The sequence below is a fragment of the Gopherus flavomarginatus genome, chromosome 3 (assembly GCF_025201925.1).
Source record: "Gopherus flavomarginatus isolate rGopFla2 chromosome 3, rGopFla2.mat.asm, whole genome shotgun sequence".
Lineage (NCBI taxonomy): Eukaryota > Metazoa > Chordata > Testudines > Testudinidae > Gopherus > Gopherus flavomarginatus.
In genome coordinates, this window is record NC_066619.1 from 278963262 (window position 1) to 278984375 (window position 21114).

General features: G+C 49.9%; 1 protein-coding gene across 2 annotated transcripts in view; it reads right to left on the minus strand.

The window, feature by feature from the left end:
- Nucleotides 1-21114, minus strand: part of SMOX (spermine oxidase) — a 152974-nt gene continuing 131860 nt past the window's right edge. The window contains exons 6-7 of one of the 2 annotated variants that reach the window (XM_050943386.1): nt 1162-1245; nt 1-169 (exon numbers count right to left, since the gene is read on the minus strand). In XM_050943386.1, coding sequence (XP_050799343.1) covers nt 1181-1245 — 65 coding nt within the window. In that variant the 3' untranslated portion in view covers nt 1-169; nt 1162-1180. The remainder of the gene's footprint in view (nt 170-1161; nt 1246-21114) is intronic. The other variant, XM_050943387.1, reaches the window with a different exon arrangement.

Sequence of the window (21114 nt, forward strand, 5' to 3'; positions counted from 1 at the left end):
ATCAGTGATGGAGAATCCACAACAACCTTTGGTAAATTGGTCCACTGATTAACTACCCTCACTGTTAAAAATGTATGCCTTATTTCCAGTCCGAATTGGTCTAGCTTCAGCTTTCAGCCAGTGGATCCTGTTGTAACTTTCTGTGCAGATTGAAGAGCTCATTCTTGATCTGTAACATCAATGGTAGAGTTACTGCAGTAATTGAACCGAGGAGTCCAGCCTTACAGTGACTTCTAGACTGCAATCCATCCTTTAGCACAGGGGAGGACAAACTATGGCCCACGGGGTGGATGCAGCCCGTCAGGGCTTTCAATCCGGCCAATGGGATTGCCAGACCTGTGGCGCAACAGGACTAAAGCAGGCTCCCTGCCTGGCCTGGCCCCGCTCCACTCCTGGAAGCGGGCAGAACCACGTCCCTGCAGCCCCTAGGGGGTGGGGGCAGAGGGTTCTGTGCACTACCCTCGGCTGCAGAGGCCACCCCCTGTAGCTCCTATTGGCCAAGAATGGGGAACGGCAGCCAATGGGAGCTTCAGGGGTGGTACCCACAGACGAGGGCAGCACACAGTGGAGCTGCCTGCCCCACCCCCAGGACCCACTGCTGGACATGCTGGCCACTTCTGGGAGCAGTGCGGGGCCAACAGGCAGGGAGCCTGCTGAGCACTGCTGCCACCCTGGAGCCGCTCGAGGTAAGCAGCACCAGGCTGGAGCCCACCCCCCAAACCTTTCCTTCACCCCGCACCGCAACCCCCTGCCCTGAGCCCCCTGCCACACCCCGCACCCCTCCTGCACTGCCCCCTCCTGCATCCCAATCCCCTGTCCTGAGGTTCCTGCCACACCCTGCACCCCTCCTGCACTGCCCCCTCCTGAACCCCATATCCCTCCTGCACCCCAACCCCCTGCCCTAAGCCCCCTCCTGCACCCTGCACCCCTGCACCCCAACTTCTTTCCCTGAGCCCCTTCCTGCACACACACCCCTCACACCCCACACTCCCTTCCACATCCCAACCCCCTGCCCCAACCCTACATTCATGGCCCTGTGTGCAATTTCCCCACCCAGATGTGGCCCTCAGACCAAAAAGTTTGCCTACTTCTGCTTTAGCACACTGCTATTCATGTGGGATGTTTACGTGTTTCTGTTGAGTTAGTCTCATCACAGACTACTGTTTAAAAAGGCTGCTTCTTAGTATCTGGGAAGCGATTTCTGATAGATAGCTCTTGAGCAGAAAAACACGTAAGATCCGGCAACTGGAAGGTGAAACGAGACAAATTCAAACTAGAAATAAGACACAATTTTTAACAGTGAGGGTTATTAACCACTGAAACAAATTGTCTATGGAGCGAGTGGATTCTCCATCACTTGAAGTCTCAGTCAGGACAGGTTATCTTTTACGTTATATATGCTCTAGCTCAAATAGAGGTTAAGGGCTTGATGCAGGAATCACTGGGTGAGGTTCTTTGGCCTGTGTTATGCAGGAAGTCAGATGAGATGGTCATAATGGTCCCTTCTGGCCTGAACAATCTATAAATCTATACCTGGCCTAGGGGATGGACAGTACATCCTACTAAACACAGGAGTCATTGCCAGAAGAGCACGCCTGCTTTGTTCATCAGAGCAGACTTACCTGGCCAGGGGAGTTACCTGCTGCCATTCTGAAGCTCCAGGGACAACTACACTTTGGCTTGTTTTTGAGAGAGTTTCAGTCATTTGTTTATTTATGTTTAGATTCTGGGTTCTGTGTTTTACAGTCTATCCACCAAGGGTCATTGCAGCTATTTTCGCTTCTGGGAATTGGCCACGGGGTTAGAAAAAGCTGTTTTGATTCATTGTATTTATGTCTGTAGTTTTCACAGTGAGTTATTGCCAGGGAAAGGTGCCATGAGGACAGCCGTGGGGGCCTCTCTCCCTCCCCCCACCCTCCCATTAAAAAACAGATTCTGCCTGTACCGTCACAATGGAGGCCACCCTGTATGCTATGCCACGGAGCTGCATCCTGGAGCAGATCACCTCTTAGACCATGGCCCAGTCTAGTGTCGTCAGTGCTGAGATTGCCAGCCACGAGGCCAATGAGCGCCAGCTGTGCTTGTTCACTCAGGCTGGGATTATTCAAAAGGGCCTAAGGGGGGAGGGGGAGTAATGGTCCTCCTCTGCCATTGAAAGACAATGGGAGACAGGCACTTGCTTTCCTTAGGCAATCCCAGTTTTAAGGCCAAATCCAACTCCCCTTGAGGTCAATTGAAGATGCCCACTGACTTCAACGGGAGCTGGAAAAGGCCCTAAGCACTAGGCCGAGACCAAAAAGCTCAGTTCACATAGGCCACCAAGACAGCTGACAAGGATTTCTACTCTCCTGAGCTTTCCTGGATTCAAGCCATTGGCCTAGAGATAATGGGGGGCCTAGCTTAAGAACATAAGAACGGCTGTATTGGGTCAAACCAAAGGTCCATCCAGCCCAGTATCCTGTCTTCTGACAGTGGCCAATACAAGACCGGCTCCAGGCACCAGTGGAGGAAAGCACATGCTAAGGGGCAGCATTCCGTCTATTCTTGGGGCGGCACAATCCAAGCATGTTTTTTTTTTTTGCTTGGGGCGGCAAAAATGGTAGAGCCAGCCCTGGGCCAATGCCAGGTGCCCCAGAGGGAATGAACAGAACAAGTGATCATCCAGTGATCCATCCCCTGTCGCCCATTCCCAGCTTGCTACCTGTCCTCTGAACCAGCTGCCTGTGAGCCCCGGGTGTCGCAAAACGAAATGAGGATCAAGCAGCAGGGTTAATGGTGGGTTTGGCCAGGAGGGTCTTTCCCATTGCGGGTAGGTACTGACTTTACCTTGGCATCTTGCTTACCAGAGCTTATTGCTGGTGCCAAAGACATAATGAGGAACAAATATTCCCAATGCAGTGGCCTTCAGACTGAAAAAAAAAAATACATCCCTATGGATCCACCACAGCCATTCAGTCCCTACGGGTACCTAGGACAAGAGTGCATCTGAAAATAGAATTAACGAGGCTTGTGATATGGACACTGCCAAAAATGCAGAGAAGCTGACCAGTCTTCCTCCTATTACCAAAGGGTGTGCGATGTTGGAAGAGGGCCAATGTTTAGGACAAAGTGTTTTTAAAAAATGCTCTGGGTCAACTATGCAGCCTGTAGTGAGGAACTTTTATGGCTGTGCTGAACTCTGAGATGTCAGACACCATCTCCTCGGCCAACAGAGAGCTGCAGAAAGGCGCCACTGTCAGTATTCATGTGGTATTTTTAGATGACAAGCACTGAAGTAAACTCACGGGATGATTTTGCAGCCTCCTTGGCAGAGCACTGTATGAACAGAGACACATGCAACTGACACAAGCCCCAGAAAAACATCTTTCAAGAGTGGGAGCAGTTTCATTTTCCCCAGAGGGCAACATACACACAGGTTGGTATGTGCCATGCTACCACTGCCCTGTGGCCAGACTCAGCCCTGTCCCGGAGATATTAGCTGCCTATCCAGCGGATGGGCTAGAATGAGGGATGAGCAAACATGTATCCCATGGAGTCCTTAAACCCACAGCTCCTGTAACCTTTAATATGAGGATGGGGTGTGGGGATACTACAAGTCCCATCATGTATTGCTCCACCTATAATCTTATCCATTTCATGTAATTTATGTGATGACCTTTGGGCTCCTGACAAGTTGTTCACTGAGCAGAATGTGGACACCTCAATATAAGCCCCAATACCACTGGCTGCTGAGGAGGATCCTGACAAAGATTTCCTTTCCTAGAGCTTCCTCCAATGGGCTTTTCCATGAGATGGGAGGATTTGGGCATCTATTATTCATTTCCTAAAGCGTGTTGATACAGTGCGTGAAAGTTGGTGGTAGAATGAAATAATCATTATAATATTAATATGAGAAAATGTTAGAAAAGGTGCTCAATTTCTACACGGATGGATGGATAAATAGAGGCGGAGGCTGCCCCTATTAAACGATCAGCATTAGAATTCTCATTAGATGAATTTCCAAGAAACACCATTCTGCTGAGGCCCAGATAATAAGCAGCCTGTCTAAAAACAAATATCTGGTCTTGTCTACATGGGGATATCCAGGAAAATTAATTTTAATTAACTAAAGGTGTAAATTTGAAGTAGATTAGTTAAACTGCTTTAAATCCCTGTGCGGATGCTATTAATCAGAATGAAGGTGATTTAGTTTAAGTGAATTAAGCTAAACCGAATTAAGACTATTTTCATTCTGAATAGGGCTTTAAGGTTGAGGGGTTGTTTGAAGGCCAGAAGAGGGGATTCAGGAAAGATTTCTTCCAGGATGTCATCTCCATTGAGTATGGGCTGTAACTGTTTAATGATACCTGTAGGGGTTCCAGTGTGGGGTGGTAGGTGGCAATTGGGGTGTGCTGCCAGAGGGGCTTTTGTCCTGTATTGAAGCATGTTCTTTCAGGGTATGGGGTGGCCCGTTCCATGATGCAATCTACTTTTCTGGTGGAGTGTCCTTGTTTGATGAAGGTGATTTTAAGCATGTGAACGTGTGTATCCCAGACTTTCTCCTCGGAGCACATTCTGAGATATCTAAGTCCTTGGCTCATGAGAACAGATTTCTTGCTGTGTTTGGGGTGGTTACTAGATCTGTGAAGGTAAGCGTGGAGATCAGTGGGTTTCTGACATTTAGTCATATGTATGGTGTCATCAAATCTTTCCCCAAATAACTGCAAGAGAAACTTTACAAACTCATCCCCCAGGAACCCACCCCAAGGACCTTCTACACGCTTCCCAAGATACACAAACAAGGCAGACCCTTGTATCTGGTCATAGCACTTTTATTGACCAACTATATCGGGACTCACAGCCAGGGCCAGCTCCAGGCACCAGTGAAGGAAGCATGTTCTTGGGGGGGGCCAATGGAAAGGGGCGGCACGGCCAGGGGCTTCATCGGCGGGTCCCTCAGTCCCTCTCTTCCTTTTTGAGCTGCCGTCAAAGTGCCACCGAAGAGGAAGAGAGGGAGTGAAGGACCCGCCACCAAATTGCCGCAGAAGAATGAAGCAGCGCGATTGAGCTGCCACCGAAGTGCCGCCGATCGGCTTAACCGCGGCGGCAAAAAAGCTGGAGCCATCCCTGCTCACACCACACAAAGGGCCAAGTTCCTCCAGGACACAACCAATTTCCTCAGGAAACTCTGCAACACTAATAGCTTCCCTCAGAACACCATCCTGGCCACCAGGGATGTCACCTCCCTATTCACCAACAACTCGCACAATGGCGGAATCACTGCTCGCCTCAGAGATCTACAAGACACTCACATCTCCACCCCAAACACATCACCAAACTCATCCATTTCATCCTCACCCATAACCCTTTCATTCAAACAAACGAACACTTTGTCCAAACCATGGAAACAGCCACAGGTACTAGGATGGCTCCCCACAGAGCAGGACATACCAACTCAAAATGGCACCAGACCCTGTTGTAACAAAGCTTGCAGACAAAAGATGCAAAACCTGCAAATATATTTCTACTGCTATGATGATCAGTATCCCCCACAACACACCTTTCAAGATCCATGGGTCCTATGCATGCCTATCGCATGTACCTCATCCAGTGTACACCGTAGCAATGATGTCTGGTTTCACCCACAGTCACTATGCTCTTGAATGAACTCACACAGGAAAAGGATACAAGACACAAATACCCTATCCCCTATGGGCGAACACTTCTCACAAAACTATCACTCACTATCTGACCTCTTAGTCCTCAAAGGAAACCCGCACAGCCCCGTCAAAAGAGGAGCCTGGGAGCTCTCATATTCATAACTCTACTTCTCACCAAAAATCATGGACTGAAAAAAGACACTGCGTTTATGGTCCATCATTACAAGAATTTGTAACCCATTAACCTTCCTTTGTCCTAGGACTCTAGAGCTTAATTGCCCATTTCACCTTGAATAGTCTCTTGCAACATGTGTTAACTCCTTATCTTTTCTACCTTCTATTGTGACAATCTGAGTACCCTTCCCAGGCCTGAAGAAGAGCGGTGTAAACTCAAAAGCTCGTCTATTTCCCCAACAAAAGATATGACCTCACCCATCTTGTCGCCCACAAAATGAACATGGCACATATTAAATAGATTAAAAACTGGCTGACAGATCTCAAAAAGTAATTATAAATGGGGAATCAGCATTGAGCAGATGTGTTTCTAATGGAATCCCGCAGCGATCAGTTCTTAGTCAACATTTTTATCAGTTACCTGCTGGAAAACATAGAATCATCACTGATAAAGCTTGCAAGTGATGCAAAGACTTAGGACAGGTCTATACTACAGACTTGCCCAGATGCAGCTGCGCAGCTGTAGCGTGTCTGGTGAAGACATTCGAAGGCCTTGGCTACACTTGCGAGTTACAGCGCAATAAAGCAGCCCTGGGCGCCCTAGCTCACTCCCTGTCCACACTGGCAAGACACATAGAGTGCTCTGACTCCATAGCTACAGCGCTGCTGGTACTCCACCTCGGCGAGTGGAATAACATTTGCCACACCCCTGCTGGAGCGCTGCAGCGCCAGTATGAATGAGGTGTTGCGTTACTGCACTGTGATCAACCTCCCAAAACATCCCATAATCCCCTTAAGTCAAGTGGCCACTCTTGTCATTGTTGTGAATGTTGTGAAATCGGCTGCAGGAATGCAGAAATGCCCTTTCAAAGCTCTGTTTTGGAGAAGCTGGCTGCTTATCAGCTTCAAAAAAAGCAAACATTTATTGTTTGCTTTGAATGAGTGAGAGAGAGGCCGGAGGGAGAGGGTCTGAACTTACAAGACAGCACGCTGACACACTCTCAGCACCCCAAAAACCCACTCTCTCTCCCCACACATACACACATCACACTCCATCACTGCAGTCACTTGCATGCTGGGATAGCTGCCCACAATGCACCGCTCCCAATGCCACTGCAAGTGCCATAAATGGCCACGCCAGTGCACTGTCAGCTGTCAGTGTGGACAGATTGCAGCGCTTTCCCTACTGCGCTCTACGAAGGCTGGTTTACCTCACAGCGCTCTACATCTGCAAGAGTAGCCATGCCCTAAGGTGACAGGAGAGAGCTCTCCCGTCAGCTTAATAACTCCACCTCCACAAGAGACGGTAGTTATGTCAGCAGGAAAAACTCTCCCATCAACGTAGTGCTGTCTACACAGGGGGTTACAGTCGGTATAACTACGTCGCTAAGTGGATTTTTCACACTTATACTGAAGTAAGTGTGTAGTGTAGACCTGGCCTGAGCGAGTGGTGAATAAAGAAGAGGACAAGTCACTGACGTAGGCGTGATCTGGATCATTTGGTAAGCTAGGCCACGGGCAGTAAACAAAAATTCATGGGCCATGACCTGTCCATGACTTTTACTAAAAATACCCATGACTAAAACTTGGTAGGAGGCTGCCCAGGGACACCACAGGTGCTGCGGGAGGGTGGCCCCGCTGCTGGGAATGGGAACAGGCGGCAGCGTGTGGCTCGGGACCCCCGCTGGTGCTGATGGTGGGGGTTGGCAGGGCCAGCAGGCTCCCTACCTGGTTATGTGCCTCCCCTGCCCTACCAGCAGCACAGTTTGGATGTGAGAGGACGCAGGAGGTTGGGTCACAGGATGGGGTTAGGCGGGCTCTGGGCAGCACTTACCAGGGCACTCCCTGGAAGCGGCAACTTCTCCCTTGCTCAGCTGCTAGGCGGAGGCATGACCAGGAAGCTCTGCGTGCTGCCTCTGCCCAGAGTGTTGGCTTCACTGCTCCCATCGCAGCCTTACTAATGGGAAATCAAAGCAGGCCTCACTGGCCAAGCAGAAGGGCCAAGGAGACAATGTGATAAGAGACAGATGAGTGAAATAGGGCGGCTTGCAGGATCAGCACCCAAGAAGAGATTTGTTTGTGTCCTTGCATTGCTTGGCATCCTTACTGTGCCCATCACTGTGGTATCTAAGAACCTTGGCAAGACAGATTAAAAACGAAGTAAAGTGCTCAAGATTGGGGCCAGTGTGTGCATTTTTTCATAAACTTCTTTTTTTCATTGAAAAGCCAACACACAATATGTGCTTGACCTGAATTTGTTTCCCCTGGTTCTCTTTGCCATAAATGCCTTTGGAAATTGCTTTCTATTTTTAAAAAGCCTTTTTGCCCAGAAATAGCATAAACTTCCTAGGCCGTTCAACAATAGGTTTTAAAGATTTTTTCCCCCAGCCATTCTCCTGTTCTGAATGTATTAATCCCTTAGTGAGTTCTTCTGTTAAGGGCATACCTGTGTTTATCACTCTTTCTTTGCCTGTCTCACTTTGCAAGGGCATAGAAATTGCCACTCTAGGAGAGATCAATCTTCCAGCTAGTCTAGGGTCCTGCCTCCAACAGTGAGCCATACAAGAGGTTTTAGAGAACCAGAAAAAGGTTATCAAGATTATCCCAATGGAAGAATGGTGCTGCGTCATTCCATTAGGCACAGAGCTTTATGGACTGAAATCTCTCCAGGAAATCCTTGTTGCTTTGTAGAGGAGTAGCACATAAATATTTCTTCTGTTTCAGAAAGTTGCTGTCACAACCTGGACTTGGACAGTCATGCCTAATGGTCAGAGCATTGGCAATCAGCCTAATAGTTAGAGCAGTGGCAGTCAGTGACCAGGAACAGCACCAAAGGTCAAAGCCAGGAACCAGGAATCAGAACCAAAGTCAGGAATATGAGTGGAGAGACAGGTCCATCTCTAGGTGGGATGGGAGGGGAGTCCACCTTCTTGCATGGATACTTCTTGGAATGTCTCCTGAGCTTAAATAGGATGCTTGGCCCAATTAGGGGCCAAACAGGAAGTTGTCAGTCTAGCCTTCCAAGGCAGTACTTCCTGTGAAGTTTATCTCCCCAGGGTCTATGTAATAATGCATATGACTCTATCACAGCTGTCGGGTAGTGATGTGGAGGTGTTGGCTGTCCCATGGACCCAACAGCTAGTCCCAGGAAAACCTTACAGTCGCACCCAGTAAGAAAGAGAGAGAATGAGGAATACCACAGGAAATGGAAGGAAAGCTTGGGGTGCATCCACCATTGCTTTGCACGCAGAGCAGTGCCACTAGACAATAGTTGCTCGGGGGGTAGGAGGCAGATGTTTTCTTCACCTTTAAACATACACAGAGAAGATTTCTTAAAAGCATCATGCAGCAGTCGGTCAACTCCAGAATGGAATGACTCCCCCCCTGAGCCTTCTGTCCGTTGCAGGCTTTTTACATACTCCTTTGATGTATGGGAACAGAGTGTGGGGAGACGACGTGTAGGTGCCACCATACTGATGCCCTACCAAACCATCCACAGAATGGCGAGCTGGCTGTACCACGCTTTCCCTTAGAGAGATCAGAAGCTGACAAGGTCCCTTATTCTTCACAAGTGGACTAATGCAAGAGGGTCCTCTGCCCTGGCTGAAATAGAAGTGATCCCTGACTGCAAACTGGAGGAAAGGCTAGTCAGGCCATGGCAAAAGCCTGCTCCTCACCTCACCTCGATTTCCAAGCCCAGTCCAGAGTGTGACCACCTCTGTGCATTGAGTCTGAACACTTCTTGAGTAACCCTTCTGCTGACATGATTTACAAGTGATCCCTAGTCTACCCCAAAGAGCTATCATCTGCATGTGCACCAAAGTCACCCAGGACCATAAGCCCTGTGGACTCCAACATGAAGCCGGGTAAGGACTCAGTCGGTTCACCAGGGGAAACCAAGGTGCAGCAGGGTGGCCAATATGACACAGCTGTTCCTAAATGCTGTCCTGTGACTTATCCATCAGCACAAACAAATCCATCTCTGGGAGACAGCTGCTGTATTTGTCCTCAGGCTTCTCCATTTTGTCTCTAAAGTACAGAACAGAGTCACAGACAATAGCAATGGAGAAAAACTGCTAAGTCCCCCACTGCTCCCCCATGGCAGCGTGCATAGGCGCTGACTTTTGATTTTGCTGGTGGGTGTTTTTGAAGACACGTGTGTTTGTTTGGAGGGGGAGAGGGCGCTCTGCCAGTTTTGGGGAGGAGGCTATTTTCAGCATATTTATACTCTTCTTTCATATTCTAGTTATTGAATGTGTCTATCATTGGTATCTTTGCTATTTTAATAATAATTAAATGGTTCTGAACTATATAACTTTGTTACATAGAATCATAGAAGATTAGAGTTGGAAGAGACCTCAGAAGGTCATCTAGTCCAACCCCCTACATGACTTAAAGTGTATTAAATTCATTGCAGTCATCTACAAGCTGTCTTCACTAATGTCCCAGTTTAAAGACATGTCTCACTATAGCTGTCTGGATGAAACTGTCAGCAATCTTAGGCCTGGTCTATGCTGGGGGGCGGTGTCGATGTCATATACGCAACTTCAGCTACAGGAATAGCGTAGCTGAAGTCAACGTATCTTATTTTGACTTCCCTCCCATCCTCGCGGCGCGGGATCGACAGCCGCGGCTCCCCCGTCGACTCCACTAACACGGCTTGCCCTGGTGGAGTTCCAGAGTCAACGGGAGCGCATTCGGGGATCGATATATCATGTCTAGATGAGACGCAATATATCAATCCCCAATAAATAAATCACTACCCGCCAATCCGGGGGGTAGTGAAGACATACCTTTATTTACATCTAGTTCCCTGGAATGGACATTAAAGGCAGTGATATTATTCAGTTATGTCTGTCCCACTGATGCCTGGAGATAATTTTTAATTCTTCTGAAGCTGGAGAATGAGCATTCTGCAGTTCAGGATGATACAGGCACAGTGAGAAGGATTCTTATAAATTTGCAGAACTCTGCCCTTCCAGAATACTGCAAATGACTCCTAGCTCTCTTTCATGATGGGTAACAGCTAATTTAGGCCCCATCGTTTTGTATGTATAGATAGGATTATGTTTTGCCATGTGCATTACTTTGCATTTAACATTGAATTTCATCTGCCATTTTGTTGCCAAGACATCCAGTTTTGTGAGATTCCTTTGTAACTCTTTGCACTCTGCTTTGGACTTAACTATCTTGAGTAATTTTGTATCATTTGCAAATGTTATCACTTCGCTCTTTTCCCCTTTTGCAGATATTTAAGAATATGTTGAAGAACACCGATCCCAGTACAAGCCCCTGGAGGATACCCCTCTTACTTCTCTCCATTCTGAAAATGGACCATTTATTCCTACCCTTTGTTTCCTATCTCTTAACCGGAATTCCTGGCAATGCTTTCAGGATCATCTAATGCTCCTTAATTTAATTTAAGGACAAGCCTTTTGTTATCTTAATCACCCTCTGTTTATAAACAACCAACCTGCCCCTAGGGCAGAAGCTGTTAGCATCACCAAACTCATCACATTTCACACAAGCTCTGGCTCCTGGTTGCTGAGCACCCTCTATTTTTTTCCCATGGGTGCTAGAGCCCCAGAACATCCATGGAGTCGGCACTTATACCAGTGCAGGATTGCTCCCTGGCTACATGACAAATAACAGTGCAATAAGATGACTTAGCACTTACACAGCACCTTCAGGACCAGATCTGCAGCTAAAACAGCATATCCCCATCGAGCTCTGTAGCATTATGCTATTTTATCCCAGCTGCATTCTGCCTGGCCCTCCATCTCCAGAGCACTGTCAAACATTTGATAATTCACAAAGTACATTTTCTCATGCTTTAGCCATCTAGTTTTTGCAAATCAGGAGGTTTCCACCACTTCCCTTCTGTCAAGAATTGTTTCCCTGGATGTTTATGGTCAAGTCCTCAGCTGGCATGACTCAGCAGAGCTCTGTTGAAGACAAGCAAACCATGCTGATTTGCAGCAGCTGAGGATGTGGCCCTTAATCTACAGTCTCCTTATTTTAATTCCATCCCATCACTACTAGCTCCCCCTGGCACTGCAACCAAGAATACCTCTCCTTCCCTGATGGGAATGCCCTCCACGTATTCAAATGATGTAGGCCCCCTCTCATCCCTTAGCTGCTGGTCAGCCAAGCTGTAAATATTTTTCTTTTTTAATCTTCCACCATAAATCCCTCCAGTGCCTTCATCACATCTGTTGGGTTTGCCTGTCCATGAGGTAATGCTGCTAATTGCAATTTGTCAGCCACCTGGCTGGGCTCCCATTACACAGGAGAACTTGTTTACAGTTGTTTCGCCTGGGTACATAATAGTTTTCTGACCATATTATCTCTGTTTTATGTTGTTTTAGCTCTGTTGTTTCCTTTATTTTCCAGATACCAAAAGCAAACAAGGCAATGCTGAAGTGCCCAGGCTGAGCCCAGACAGGAAGCCTCTTTAAAATCATCACGAAAGGTTGATTTAGGCATGGATTTTGCACTGCTTTGAGTAAATGGGAGACTGTGTAAAGAAAGGCAATGGATTGCAGCTGCTGAAGAGGGAAATCCTCTGTTGTCAGCAAGTGGAGAGCAAGTTTCACCTACAATGGCCTGCCATGGTTCTCCTGTCTGGATTTGGAGGGCACCGCATCTAGGGATAAGAGCATAGGCGTGTGCAGCACATTTCATTAGGATGTGCACCTAGGGAATTTTATTTTATTAAAAGGCAAACACTGAATACTCAATCATAAAGGACAGTATTTTTATTCAAACAAACTAAAACTCAACTAAACTTATTTTTTTTAAATTAACAACTAAACTTTACTTAAAATATACAAACTTAAAAATGAGACAAAATACCAATTTTTTGCTGTAGTGATAACCAAGCATATACAAAGATAAAGATAATGAAAATTGACTGTATATTTAACCAGATAATGAGCTAACCCAAATTGACCAAAACAGGTTAAGGTTTCTTCATCTTCCTGTCCTAGAGAATGAGACGTTGCTCACCAGGTGGACTTGCTTCCAGAATGAATCAGTGAAACCATCCTGAATCGGAACATGCTCGGCACTACCTGACTATTATGTGGTTATGTGCGAAATGATGCTGTGAATAACAGCACCTGACACAAGAATCATTTATTTGCAAATAAACAGCTTGACCCAAAGCCCAGGGAATTCATGTCCAACTTGACCCCCGTTGTTTGGTTGCTTTCTTCATTTTTGGTAACCAGATCGCATAGCTATCTAAATTTGCCACAAGATGGCAGTGTTCAGTCACTTTATAATCCAATTAACATGACTGTAATAGGTACCTTTGGAGCCTCTAATGTTAGAGATGGAAAAGACCTATTCAGTCATTAAAGACCTCTCCTAACTAGTGTCAGATTGCTCCTTACAGGACCATTTTAGTCCAGGCTGCCTTTAAAGGTTGTTTCAACTGGAAAAGTTTTGATTTTTCAGGTCAAAACTACTGAAACAGGACATTCCAAAAGTGGTAGAACTTCTTCACATACACACACCCTTGATTTTTTGGAGTTGGGAGCGTCGTCAAAACTGATCATGTTTCATGAACAGTTTTGGTTTTGACAAATCAGCATTTTGGGGCAATAAACCCCCCCACTTTGTCCAAAAGTTCGCAAAACAATCCTCAGAGTAGCCCGACGTTCAGCAGATGCAGTCCCCAGAGGAGCTCCACAGGTAGGGGGATGCTCAGGTGTAGCAGAGATGCCATAGCAGTTCCCACAACCAGCTTTTCAGCCGGCCCAGGGAGCATGTGTCACTGCATTTCAACAGTCCCCAGCTGCTGTAACAGCTGCTTGTGACTATTGACAGCTGGTACAGGTTAGAGATCTGTGTCCAGGGATCAGACCAGCACAGAGTGGTCTGAGGATCAGGACATGCAATACCCACCTTTGTGATCCCTTCCCCCAAGCTTCACCTGAGAATCTGGCCCCTTTGCTGCACTGATTTGCACTATGCCCAGAGGCAAATCACTTGGGCCCAAGTTATTTTAAGCATCCATGTAAAAGAGCATGTGGCCAAGTGATCCCCACTCTCCGGTCTCAGTAGTCAGTAAATATACCCAGATATTACTGGTTATCCAATATATTATCTATGATAGTAACAGAACTGCCACGCCAATGCTTCCTTGAGGAACCCTTTTGGCCTAGTCTGTGTAATCTACATGGGGCTAAGCAGTTTCTGTCCAATAGATGTATATACTGTGACAGGTTAGATCACAGAACCCCCCTTGGGAGCTGCCACCTGATGTGCCAAGACTACTTCTGCCCCTGCTTTCCTGCCCTGGCACCTTAAGACTTCAGTGCCCTGCCTGGTTTGAACCAGACTCACTAGCCTGCTGCAAACCCACACCCAGGTATGAATCTCATCCCCTAACAGCTGTAGGATTACCTGAAAGCACCTTACAGAAGTGTTCCTGCCTTTAACACTCAGATACCCAGCTCCCAATGGGGTCCAGACCCAAATAAATCCGTTTTACCCTGTATAAAGCTTATACAGGGTAAACTCATATTGTTCGCCCTCTATAACACTGATAGACAGAGATGCACAGTTGTCCTTCCTCCCCCCCAGTATTAACACATACTCTGGTTTAATTAATAAGTAAAAAGTGATTTTATTAAAAATAGAAAGTAGGATTTAAGTGGTTCCAGATAGTAACAGACCAAACAAAGTAAGTCACCAAGCAAAATAAAATAAAACACGCAAATCTATGTCTAATCAGACTGAATACAGAATCTCCCAGTTCCAGAATGCTCCCTTTTACAGACTAATCTCCTTTTAGTCTGGGTCCAGCAATCACTCACACCCCTTGCAGTCACTGTCCTTTGTTCCAGTTTCTTTCAGGTAACTTTGGGAGTGGAGAGGCTCTCTCTTTAGCCAGCTGAAGACAAAATAGAGGGATCTCCCCTGGTCTTAAATAGACTGTCTCTTGTGGGTGGAGACCCCGTCCTCTCTCCTATGCAAAGTCCAGCTACAAAATGGAGTATTGGAGTCACCTGGGAAAGTCACATGTCCTTACCAGCCAAGCCACATTCCTGGGAAAGTCCAGATGTGGATTGGTGTCTCCCAGTTCTTGTTGGCTTAAATGTTTCTTGATGGGGTACTTACTGAGAATAGTCTTCTCAGGAAGCTGACCAACTGCTTCACTAAACCCTACTTAGACTCAAACAAGTATGCAGCCAATATTCATAACTTTGAATAAAGAAATGATACGTGCATACAAATAGGATTAATAGATTCAGTAGATCATGACCTTTACAGAGATGTTACATGACATATGTAGCATAAAACACATTCTAGTTATGTTATATAATATACATACATAAGCATATTTCCATAAAGCCTTCTGAGTGGCACCGTCACACATACCCCAATAACTTTTGGGCTGTGTGTATTCGATACATTGAAATAACATTACATAAACACAGAAAATGCAGCTTGCTTTCCCAGAGTGCCTCCAGCTCCCTAGGGGCAGCGAGAGGCAAGGCTCCTTTAGGACAAGAAAGTCACCTGGACCCAGGACCGGCGCTAGGGGTTTGAGCGCCCTAGGCGGACAGCAATTTCGCCGCCCCGCACTCTGGTCCCGCGGCTCCACTGGAGCTGCCGCAGTGGTGCCTGCGGGAGGTCCACCGGAGCCGCGCAAGCAGCTGACCATCAGCAGGCACGACTGCGGCAGCTCCACCAGAGCCACGAAGCACTGGACCCTCCGCAGGCACCACTGCGGCAGCTCCACCAGAGCCGCCTGCCGCCTCCTCCGGCAAAACGGCACCCACCATTTATTCTGGTGCCCTAGGCGATTACCTAGGCTGCCTGAATGGTAGCGCCAGCCCTGCCTGGACGTGACTCTAAAGACACACGGGGTGGAGTTCACCCCGTGCCGAGGGCCAGCATGTTGCCTGGGCACCACTGAAGTCCTGATGTGAGGACTGAAGTGGAAGCTAAGCAGTGCAGGGACCTGCTGGCTCGGTGCACAGCACAGGGTGAATTTCATCCCGGGAGTCATTCAACTGAGGAAGTGGTGACATTTTTCACGAAAGCTTTTCTCTGAGTGCGGCTGTTCATAGGTTCAGGCCAGAAGGACCTATTGTGATCTGACTCCTCTACAACATGAACCAGAGACTCTCTCCCAGTGATTTTTGCATCAAGTCCCTGATTTGTGGATGAGCCAGAGCATTTCTTATGACCAACCATCCTGATTTAAAGTCTTCAAGTGCTGGACAATCCACCCTGGCCCTAGAGAAGATGTGCCCAATGTTTAATTACCTTCTTGGTTCAAAAACAACTGCACCTTTTTTCTAGCCTAAATTTGCTTAGCTTCAGCTTCCAGCCGTTACAACTGGTTCTGCCTTTGCCAGCCCTCTCAAGAGACCTGTCCTATCACAAACCTCTTCCCCCTGTAGATCCTACAGATCAGGAACCAGTCACCTCTTAACCGTCTCTGGGATAAACTAGTGAGACTGAGTTTATTTAGTCTGTCACATTGGGGCAGGTTTTCCAGACCATGAATCATTCTGATAGCTCTTTTCTGAATCCTTTTCACAGTTTTACACCGTTTTTGAGGTGGGGACACCAAAACTGAACTCAGAATCCAGCAGTGTCCCCTCCACGGCTGTGTACAGAGCTAAGCCCACTTCCCTATCTCTGCTCGAAATTCTTCTACCTCTATTACTCACATGTGCTCTCTTAGCCACAGCAGCACAGTGGGGACGGGGGGGTCACATTCAGTCCATCCACCATGACCTTCAAGGCAGAGATACCTCATACCTGCTGATACTGGGGCAGGGAGTTAAAGGTAAAGGGAGGGCACATGACTGCCTCACTCGTCAACCCTAAGAGGAGAGTTCCAGCCTCATCTCCTTGGGCCAGGGCAGCCAATTGCACCAACTCCTGGGGGCTAGGGCAAGAGGAGCAGGCAGCACATGCCTCTGGGCTGGGCCCATCTGGGGGAGAGGCTTGCAATAACACAGTGTCTCCCCAGAGCTCCCAGACCCTTGCAGGCCCCTCAGCAAGGGGAGGAGCATAGGCAATGCTCCTAACTGGAGCTGAACAGAGGGAACCTGCTTCCAGCACCTTCCCCTGTGACCCCCCTGCCCTGCGCTCAGCCTGAAGCTGCCACACTCTCCCTGCCAAAATTACCTGCAGGGGGGGGGGGACTCTGTTCTTGTCCTGCTGACCCTCCCACCCCCAGCATGTTTCCAGCTTGCTCAGCCCCTCACCCCAGTGGCCTGGCCTGGGCAGGAAGCGGAGGAGTCAGGATGGAGCCGCTTCTCACACCTGTTGAGGGTGGCTGCTCCGGATTGCTGCCTCTGTGCCTTATGAGAGCTTCCAGCTGTGGCAGGTGGTGGGGGTCCCCCAGAGCTCCAAGCAGTTGGCAAGCAGGGGGACCCTGCAGCTCCCAGGCTCTGTGGGTGGTGTGGAGACCCCAGACATTTCGGCCACTGTGGGTGGCCAGGGCCCCTCCCGTAAATCCCTTCAGTAGGTGGAGGGGACCCCAGATCTCCCAACCACAATGGGAAGGGGACTCCTGCAGGCAGCGGGGGACCCCAGAGCTCCCAGACGCTGCAGGTGCTGGATCCTCTCCCCTCCCCATTTCATCAGGGATATTTTTAGTAAAAGTCAGGGACAGGTCACGGGCTTCCGTGAATCTTTGGTGATTGCCCAGGATTTGTCCCTGACTTTTACTAAAAATATCCATGGCAAACTCTTAACCTTAATGATGGCTGTCGGTGAGCAAGCCCGGCTTCGGAGGCAGCGGTGGCCCACCCCCACCGCTCCCTACCCAGGCTGAGGCGCTTGGGACAGGGGCCGAGTGAGCCAGAAACATGCAGGGGGGAGGTACAATGGGAGAAGGACAGAGCATCCCATCCCCCCCAGCAATGCAAACAGAGCAAGCCCTGCAAGAGCACCTTGGTGTTCGCAGAAATCTGGGGGGGGATAAAGGGAAGCACTTGCCCCCCCCTCCCCCATGCGTCACCTCTGCTTCGAGGCCTTTTCAGTCATTGCTTTCCAAAATTCTGTCCCCAGCTTGTTAGTGTGACCTATGTGCTGTATTAAGTATTTCCCCAATATATAATTTATCAACCACAGGACTGCATTAGTGCCACTAATTTAATACATCGGTGTAGTGAGGCGGTGTGGCTCCCCGCCGCCCCGGGGAGCCACCCCCAGAGGCTGGGGTGGGCGGAGCTAGGGAGCTCTGAGCCCGCCCCTCACAGGGTCAGGTGGTGAGCCAGAAGTATAAAAGCCCGACCTCAGAGCTCAGCAGAGGGCCAGTCGCCAGGGAGGCCCGCCACCTCCAGCCTAGCCTGTGAGAGGGAAACTCCTGTGGCCCAAGGTGCCCACCAGGACTGGCCGGGCCTGCCTGGCGCCTGCTACCTGGAGGAGCTGCCAGGCCTGCCTGGCACCCGCTACCCAGAGAAGCTGTGACTTAGTACCTTGGGGGGGGTAGGAAGTAGCCTGGGGGCAGCTGACCCAAGTCTTGCTGCAGCACTGCCAGAGCCCCATGTCAGTGTGTTGTGGCCAGGATCCCCACTGACGCAGCATCGGGTCATCTGCCGCTGCTAGAGCCCCGGGCTGGGATGCAGTAGAGTGGGTGGGCCTGCGTCCCACCTGCCACCCAACTCGTGGGTGACCGTCTCCCCAGCCCTTTAGAGGCTTGGACCTACTGTTATTGCTCAGCCCTGCCTGAGGGCCTGACTCATTATGGCCCTGCCCTGACCTAGGGCTGGGGTTTACTACTGTTTATATTGCTACTGTGATAGCATTATTGCTCAGCCCCTGCCCAAGGGTCTGAGTCATTGTTGCCCCACCCTGACCTAGGGCCCCAGCATAACTGCACTTATTTCTGCCTCCACAAGGGCCGCTAGGGAAGGCTCCCATGGCCAGACTAATTCCCCAAACCTCAGAAGTGTGCAGTGAGCCAGTGTGGCTCCCCACTGCCCGGAGAGGATCAAGCTCCAGCCAGCACCTCTACACTCAGTTTAAGATCCTCCCAGCTGTACTATGTAAGGCTCTCCAGGAGATGGTGCTCAGGGACTGCTTTGCTGAGCAAAGGGTCCGATGAAACAGAATCCTAGGAAGGCAGCGCTGATATGGGATCCAGCTGATGATATAACCGGGAGGAATGAGAGAGAAGAAATGAGAGGAGCTGGAGGAGAGACGGCTCATGATATGACCTTTGCTTTGTAGGCCCCCTACTTGAAGTGGCCAGGAACAGGGGTAGGTTGCAGAGTCTCTCTGCAGAGCAAGAGACACCCCCAATGTGATACAAGAGCACAGAGACTGACTGTAGCGATGTGGACTCACCCCTGCAGCACCTCCTGCTGGTTGTCTCGAGGAATTAGCTCTTCCAGCATCCAGAACACCCTCTAGAGGCCAGTGATCCACCTTACCGCTGGCCCATGTCCCTCCCAGGACCCAGTGCCCCTTTTACCTGGGGTGCTGCCCCCCTGGCAGTAACCCCTCACAGCCTCAGGGTCTCCCCCCTCCCAGGGGAACCCCCACCCACTATCCCCACTTCACCTCAGTGTTAGGCTACTGCCAGTCCCCATCTCGCCCCCACTCACTGGAGCAGACTGCAGTGTACACCAGTCATCCTAGGCAAAGGGGTTCAGACCTGCTGCCTCTGCCTACCCAGGAGCTTCCCTCTGCAACCCAGTACCTGATAGGCCTTATCAGGCCTGCAGCTTGGGGCTTTCCTAGGCCAGAGCTCCCCAGCTCCTTTGGCATTTCCCCAGCCCTGCTTCAGTCTAGGTTCCCTGCTTGGCACCTTACAGCCAGGGGGCGGGGGCGGGGGCAGGGGTGGTGTCCATGTCTGTGTCGGCAGAGGGAACCTACCTGGGCCTCTGGCTCACAGCCTTTTATAAGGGCCAGCTGGGCCCGATTGGGGCATGGCCCCAGTTGAGCCTACTTTCCTCCAATCACCCCAGGCTTCTTGCCCCAGCCATAGCCCTCCCCTGGGCTGTTTCAAGCCCCGCAGGGCAGGAGTGGGTAACCACCCTGCTACACTGACCCACAGATTAGAAGCATCCCCCAATCAGCCTGGTAGCAGCCCTTGCCTGGGCAATGCAGTGGGGCTAGCAGTGCCCCCGAGAACAGACAGGTGGGGGACTGAGTCCACAGCTAACCCCAGGGAGGTGCTGGCATGGGACCTGGGTGGCTGCTGCGGGCCCCTAGAGCTGCCAATCAATGAGGCTTGCAACCCAGTCAAGGAGACTGGCCCCCAACAAGAACAGTAAGAGTCAGTGTGAGCCAGGAGAAACTCTGGCTTCTGGGGCCTGGCTGTGCCTGGGGGGGACAGGCGGCAGGTATAAACCACTTCTACCCTCACATTCCCTCTGTGCGGAGAACACCCTGCCGACACTGGGAGCTCACCTCCAGCCCCAGGGTCGGCCCTGAGGACCCCACACCTCCGAGGGGATGGAACACCCTGGAGAGAGCAGTGTTAGCCATACCAGTGCACAGCCGGGGACGGTGAAGGCATGAACCGTGGGCTATAGAGCATGAGGAGGCCAGAGGGGAGTGGGGGGCCAACAGACATGAAACCCCTGCCCCACCTGAGGGGGGGATATAATTGAGGCCACATTAGGGAAAACCCAACATTCGGATCCCAGCACCCCTCCTTGTGACGCTTGGGCCCATCTGTCCCACGAACCCCTCCAAAGACTGTGGTGCGGCATCCCTGCAAACAGGGCCAGCTAAAGCAGCAACCAGGCAGGCCTGGGGTGCCTGCACTGGGATGCTGCAGTCGTTTTAGCCGGCACAGGGCGGGGCTGCTGAGTGTCAGGCATCTTATGTGACGCTCATGCACCCAGCAGCCCTGTCTATGTTCCTGCAGCCCAGCTGGACCCTCCTGCGGGAGCTGCCGTTTGGCCACCAGCAGTCACTGAAGCAGCTGGTGCAGATAGCTGGGCAACCTCTACGCTCCCTTAGGGAACCCCTGGGTGGGGGAGGAGAAGTGACAGCAGTGACAGTGGGTAGAACGGTGGGGAAGGCCATGGGGGGGTTACAGGTTCCCCAGGCTGTAACTTAGAACCAGGGTACCACTGAGCCCTCTGTCTCACCAACCTGGGCTCCTTCTATCACTGTGATGCTGTGACAAGCTGCAGACCCCTCTAGATCCTGTACATACACAGACATCCACAGGCAAGGACACATCCAACCGAGTTACATGAATGCTTCTCCCGGCCACTCATGAACCAACAATAGAGAAGACTCCAGCCAATTCCCCCAGCTGCCCAGCCTAGAACCCCAGAGCTGTATTGTCTTGCCCTGGTCAGAA